We start from the raw sequence: 7,225 nt of genomic DNA, 5'->3' as shown, positions 1-7,225 counted from the left end.
GTCATATCATTTTCCTTAAATATCTATGTTTCTTTATATGATGGAGCTCATATATATGGTTCAATTTCATTGTCCTTTTATAATGTTTCATTACTTAATTTGCTCTTTAACTTTTTTGATGTTTTTTCAGACTGCTAAGATATTTTATACAAAAAGTGTGAAAAAGAGGTGCTCGGAAGACACAGCAATGAGTCGCCAAAACGGGAACGATCCAAAACACTTGAAGCTGAATTTATCGCCACCAAGGGCAAATCCGCGAGTCCAATGGCTGAGTCAATCGCCATCGGTGTCACCAACATCACCCCCAAGTTCATGCATGTCATCGGAGCTCAACCAAAACAAGACCCTCCGTTTCTCCAACAGCCCTGACGCAACCTCCATGATGCTGGTTGGCTGCCCTCGCTGCCTCATGTATGTCATGCATGTCGAGGAGAACCCAAGATGCCCAAAATGCAAGAGCACCGTTTTGCTTGACGTCCTCCATGACAATGCCGCCTCCACCTCCACCTCTGCCGCCGCCGCCGCCGCCACCACCAAGAAAAGTTAAGAAGTGCCGGAGTAGGCAGCCTCTTTTGAAAGCTTGAAATTATACTATTACTAAGAGTATGAATTATGTTACCTCCCCCTTCTTTTTGTCCTTTTTACCTTCACCTATTCGTGCTTCGCTTTTAACTTATAAGGTTCAAAAGCATTATCAATGAACATGTAAAAAGGTGAAGTTTGAATAGGACTATCTTTTCTTTTTTACTTTATTTTTATCTTTTTTATCCATCGGATATGGCAATATGGGCATAGTACTAGTTTGTATATGGCAATCAGGTTGTTAGGCATATGGTTAGTTCGTGTGTGTGTGTGTGTGTGTGTGTGTGTGAGAGAGAGAGAGAGAGAGAGATAGAGAGGGAAGTGAAAAAGAGGTAAAGTATCTTTGGATAGTTAAGGGCTTCTTTAGACAGCTGCGTCAAATGTTTTTACAGTTCAACAGATTATAGTCATTTGTTGCCTTGATAATAGTTGTTAATGCTTTAGTGTTCTTTCACATTTGAAAGTAGTGCAGAAAAATGGTATTGTTGAAAAGGATGGATCCACTGAGTTATAATTGGCCCACAACTTGTTAAAGTTACATGACAAATGTCAGCTAGACTCGCAAACCCATTGGCCTAGTTGGAAAAAACTTGGGCCTACTGCCTCATGAAGCATCAGGTCTCAGGATCGATTCCTACTATGTGCAAACAATTCCTTTTGGGGGGAGGGGAGTACCAACTAGGAAAGAAACAAAAAAAAAAAAAAACCACATGATTCATGTATGTCCACAATGACGAAAGATAGAATACTAAAATGAAACAGCTATGAAGCATCCTAATTTGAATATGGCTCACAAGAAAGTGAAAAACCAAAGTAGTGTGATTGCTAATATCACCGGTAACAATTTTATCATTAATTTTTTATGATTTAATAACCTAGACAATAATTAAAAAAAATTAAAAAATACCTTCATGCTAAAATTCAACACGACAAACCAAGGTATAGGATCACTAAACAAGGATCTTGTTAGGATTTTTGTAATTCTATTAATGTGATTGGCAAATTTCGTAGTACAAAACTCACTTAATGTAATTTAATGATTTTATGTTTTGTGAGTGAAATATAAATATATTAGTTAGGTGAATTAAGTGTGAAGATAAAGCTTCTTGAAGAATTCTACATCAAAAGGGCAAAACAGTCTAAAGATCAACTTCAAAGGGCAAAAATGTAAAGTCTGGGCTTTAAAGTCTGGGCTTAAAAGGTAAGAATCACACTTGATTTCATCTATCACCATCTAAGTACATGCATACACATTATTCATGTTCATATGCTAATTGTTGCGTGATAAAACCTATGATACATTTATTTATTTAATTTATATAACTTTGGAAAAAATGAGTTTTCATGAAAATATATATATATATATATATATTAAGATCATGAACGAAGGGAGTTTAGGAAAAGGGGGCACATGGCCCCCCTGAAATTTTTGTGAGTACCAACTAGGAAAGAGACCGAAAAAAAGAAAAAAAAAAAACCCACATGATTCATGTCTCTCCACAATGACGAAATATAGAAAACTAAAATCAAACGGCAATGAAGCATCCTAATTTGAATACGGCTCACAAGAAAGTGAAAAACCAAAGTAGTGTGATTGTTAATATCAACGATAACAATTTTATCATTAATTTTTTATGATTTAATAACCCAGACAATAATTAAAAAAAAATTAATAAATACCTTCATGCTAAAATTCAACACGGCAAACCAAAGTATAGGATCACTAAACAAGGATCTTGTTAGGATTTTTGTAATTCTATTAATGTGATTGGCAAATTTCGTAGTACAAAACTCACTTAATGTAATTTAATGATTATATGTTTAGTGAGTGAAATATAAATATACTAGTTAGGTGAATTAAGTGTGAAGATAAAGCTCTTGAAGAATTCTACATCAAAAGGGCAAAAACGTCCAGATCTTGTATAAAGGGCAAAACAGTCCAAATATCAACTTCAAAGGGCAAAGATGTAAAGTCTGGGCTTAAAAGGTAAGAATCACACTTGATGTCATCTATCACCATCTAAGTACATGCATACACGTTATTCATGTTCATATGCTAATTGTTGGTAAAATCTATGATATATTTATTTATTTAATTTATATAAGCTTGGAAAAAATGAGTTTTCATGAAAATATATATATAATATATTAAGATCATGAACGAAGGGAGTTTAGGAAAAGGGGGCACGTGGCCCCCCTGAAATTTTTGTTTTTTGTATTTTATATGTATATTTCTTAAAAATTACAAAGAACTCCTTGAAAATTACTGAAAGTGCCCCCCTAATTTTTTTTAACCTTTAGATTACTACCCAAGTACATTGTACCACCCCCATGTATATATATATATTTTTCCTAAATTTATATAGAAGGTGAATTTGTGCTTAGGATTAGTTTTTGCTAAGTTGCTAATATTTAAGCATATCTTGAGCATTAAGAAAAAGTTTTCCATAAAATGCGTCAGAGCTATTTTTGTTATGTTTGAAGTTGCCTTAGACACATAATATGAGTATGCATCAAGAAAACATTTTTCTAGAACCTTCTAGGAGTATTCTGATGTTTAGAAATATCAAATATGTCTTTAATACTTGGAATCGATTTTGTGTCAAAAAGGTCAAAACCAGAATGTTGCATTCTCATTGATCGAGCATTACACTGCATCCATCGATCGACACCTATGTAACTTCAATCGACAGGCTTGACTGTAAAGCTTGATTGAACCTGTGAAGCCTCGATCAATCGACACCATACACAATTAGATCGACGGAAACATTTTAACTCGAAACTTAATTTCTTAAATGAGTTTGCTTGATCTTTTTACAATGTTTTTATAGGTGAAGTATAAAATGTTTTGCTACAGAAAAGACACGGACCTAATGTCTTCTAGAATAGTCTTTTCATATTATTTTATTTACTTGGAAAACAAGTTCTGAACTTGGAGATCAAGATCATAAAGTGGGGAGCAAGTAATGTTCTCTCTCTATATATATATACAAAGTCTGAAAATCCAGAGTGTGTACTTTGAACGTATATCTACATATACAGCCCTAGAGTGCTTATTCTACCGCATAAAGCCTTCTTTGTTAAGTTGTTTATCCACAAGTGTTCTGTGTGAGAGTTCTACTTGTGTGTATCCAAAAGAGAATTTGTGTGAGAGTTATCTTGTGAGAGTTAAGGGTACCACACTTGATATTTTATATGTTGTGCTATTTTATTTTGTGCATCGTTCATACATATCACATTGCATTAGATATGGTTTACAATACAAGCTAAAAATTCAACATCAACACATGGCCACGAAGTGCTAGAATGAAACCAAACCAAATTCAAGAAGTGGTGGACAGGTTGGTTGTCAGAATAATTCCAAGGTGAAGAAGCAGTGCATGATGGGATTGATGTGGATCAATGTGATTAAATGTAGCTGTTAGATGGATCGGCTAGAGGATAATTGAAGAGATCTTCTGGAGTGCGTCTAGTAGAGAAATTGGGTTGAAACTAACCGTGGAGTAAATCAATTGTGATAAACGGCTGTTGATTTGTTGTCTTGCTGAATTTGGAGGTAAACTGGTGTTCATCGTGGTTGTACTCTCTTTCTTCATAGTGAATTTCTCGGCCTTTTTTTATCTACCAGGGGTAGGTTTTTCCTCGTATATCTGGTGTACAAGTCTCTTTATCTATTTACTTGACTGCACATATTAATTGCTTATTATGTTATGTGTGATTGATGAATTCTTAGATAAATATCATGTTTAAATCAAGCTACATATGTGTTTCAAGTGTCCTAGCAATTAATCATAAATTGTTAACGACTCAAGGTTGGTAAAATCAAGTAGGGATTGAGTTTGTTTAATCAGATTTAATTTGTTTATTTAATTAAAGATGCAGTTTATTTAAATCTGATTTTATTTATTTTGGGTCAAACAAATACAATAGACTATTGAATACAAGGTAATTAAAATCCACTAATTGTTATCACTTATCAGAATTAATATATCAAGTTGATATATTATATTCCGCACATAATTGAATAAGGTATTGTGTGAATTTTTATTTAAGCCATAATTGGGAACCGACTTATTCAAACCCCCCACCCCTCCCCCCCCCCCCCCCCCCCCCCCCCCCCCCTCTTTTCCCTTTTCTAGGTCATATCTCGAGGTCCTGTTCGTTGCGTTCTCGATTGTGACTGGCTACAATTAGGACCTTTTCAGTTAGACATAAAACCCTTTTCCTCAAATCTAGAAGGGCATGATTGCTCGTTTAAGTTCTAAAGCAATTTCCAATGGTGTACGCAAAGAGTTAAATGTTTAAATCCTAACACAAAGCTCAAGAATGTAATGTGATCTTTTCACTGAGGGGAGTACCTTCCAAGAAATGTATAGGCACCTTCCTCTTCATTAAGGCAGCAAACACTTCCATGAAAAGCACCAAACAAAGAAGTAGGATTTCCCTACTTTAGCTCCAGCAAAATACACCGTCAAGTTCCCATTTACCCATTTTATTGCCATTTTAGAAAAAGACGCAAATTTTACATAATACTATCACATTATGCAATTTGATTTATCTAACCATTTATTACATTTCAAATGTCCAATCATACGCAACTTGGACCTGTGTATGAACTATTAAGGAGAAGTAACTTCAATCAAAGTATAAGAAGAACGTGCTAAATGGAGAAGAGGAAGACCCAAAATTGGGGGAAGAAAGAAAGAAAGAAAATGATATAACTTGATTTGATGATATGAGGACAGACATCATGGATACAACTTATAATATTACATTATTGCAGTATTGGAAAATGGCAAGGAGAAAAGGAATTTCCACTCAACAAAGCATTTAGATTTAAAGTTTTATTCACTCAAAGTTTTGTGTTTATTTGTCTCTTATCATCATAGCCATTTTTGGTTCTCGTCTTTGAATCCATTTTTGTTGAGGTCATCTTCTTACATCAAGGTTACTGCTACTCGTCTCAGATCTCAGGATCCATTTTTATTGAGCTCTTCTTCTTACAACTCTTCTTCAATCGAGGGTATTGCTACTCGTCTCGGATCTCAGGATCCATTTTTATTGAGGTCGTCTTGTTATAACTATTAATCATTCGCACTTGCTGCTACTCGTCATCTCAATGGCAAGTTGGGCATTTGTGCCATTCATGCTCCAACTTGAGGGGGAGTATTGAAGATTTACTGTTACTAGAGGAATCAGTGGAGGTAAATCCTCCAGTATTGATATTGTTTCCTATTTACCGTTACTAGAGAAATCAGTGGAGAAAAATCCTCAATTATAACTGAAACCAACAACAGGATCGCTCTATCATGGTTTCAGAAATGCTAAATGCACCATTTGGAAGCTAAGATACTTTAATATTACATATATATATATATGCATATAGCAACTACATTTTAAGTGTTTGATTATTCATAATTTGGAACCAGAGGAAATAAAAATCCATTTTTGATTAAAAATTTAGATGACCTTTCCTTTATTTAAGAATAAAAACAAACATTTCATTTCTCTTATCTACTAAAATATGCAAGAATACAAACAGAAGGTAAGAGATACTTGAAGAGTAATCCAAGCAAGCATAAGATCAAAAATTATGATCAGACATTGTTACAAGCTACTAGATGGTTTTAACAGACACTGAAACTGTAAAAAGAAAAACTGAAACGAAAATAAAACTTACTTTAACAATTACGAGGTCCTCAAAGGTGAGCTTCTGATCATTACGCTTCTGTGTAACTAAATCAAACATCCGATCACCAAGAGGGCCATGAATTCCAAAATATGTCTGAATTATACATATAGAGAGAGATTTGAAGGAGGAGGGTAACAACAGGTGAGATTACCATTGCAGAATTGAAATCAAAATTGAATAGATTTTGAATGTTGTGATGGTGAATATACTTACCTTGAAAACGGAGGAAGAGATGTATTGACCGTCGCTCTGCGATTGAGCAGCAAGAGACAAGAACAACGATTTAAGACCTTTGAGTTCCTTCTGAGTGAAAGCTCTACAGTGATAAGTAATAGTATTAATTAATCCAATATATATATAGAGAGAGAGAGAGAGAGAGATTAGTGAGAAACCTGCTTGCGGAAGCGAAGTGAGGATCGGTGGATGACTGAGCGTTGCCCATTGCTCTACTTCTCCACCGCTCTCCTCTCCTCTCCGCTCCACTAGTACTAAACTTCAGTAATTCTACTCTTATTTAAAATAAAAATAAAATCCCTTTATTTTGGAATATTTTTAAATAATCCCCATTTTTTTCCTCCAATAATAAAAAGACCCTAATATGCATTATGTAATGAAACAATATAACTTTTATTAAATTATTAGTTAAAAAAAGACTTTGTGGGATTAAGTTGAATTGTGATTAGGCATGACAATGGGCGGTTTGGGACGAGATCCCCATCTCTATTATAGTTTAATTTTTTCACCTCTATAATCACTTCAAAATTTGTCAAGTTTTTAAAACCAGCTGCATCCTCCTCGTTTTCATTTACATAATAGGTTCTCAAAATTGCCCCAAATGCGGTGGACCCGCCGGGGTGAGGATTTTTGTCATCTCTACTCGTGGCTCTTTTTTTTCACAACTTAAGACATGAAACGAGACGAGGGTTAAGATTTCTTCGTGTGTGTACGTAT

At 34.6% G+C, this 7,225-nt stretch overlaps 2 protein-coding genes across 2 annotated transcripts in view; one reads left to right on the top strand and one right to left on the bottom strand.

The window, feature by feature from the left end:
• LOC132293244 (uncharacterized) overlaps window positions 1–6,789 on the bottom strand; it is a 35,467-nt gene extending 28,678 nt beyond the window's left edge. Inside the window, exons 1-3 of the mRNA XM_059790625.1 lie at window positions 6,667–6,789; window positions 6,488–6,590; window positions 6,263–6,367 (exon numbers count right to left, since the gene is read on the bottom strand). Coding sequence (XP_059646608.1) covers window positions 6,263–6,367; window positions 6,488–6,590; window positions 6,667–6,716 — 258 coding nt within the window. The 5' untranslated portion in view covers window positions 6,717–6,789. The remainder of the gene's footprint in view (window positions 1–6,262; window positions 6,368–6,487; window positions 6,591–6,666) is intronic.
• Window positions 188–547, top strand: LOC132296635 (protein GL2-INTERACTING REPRESSOR 1-like). The gene has a single exon (XM_059794818.1). It carries the CDS (start codon window positions 188–190, stop codon window positions 545–547), a length of 360 nt encoding a protein of 119 aa, XP_059650801.1.
• Window positions 6,790–7,225: the final 436 nt, after the last annotated feature.

The sequence above is a fragment of the Cornus florida genome, unplaced genomic scaffold, assembly GCF_030987335.1.
Source record: "Cornus florida cultivar Cherokee Brave unplaced genomic scaffold, ASM3098733v1 CherokeeBrave_3.0.0_Hap2_Chr02, whole genome shotgun sequence".
Taxonomy (NCBI): Eukaryota; Viridiplantae; Streptophyta; class Magnoliopsida; order Cornales; family Cornaceae; genus Cornus; species Cornus florida.
This window is presented reverse-complemented; position numbering and strand designations above follow the sequence as displayed.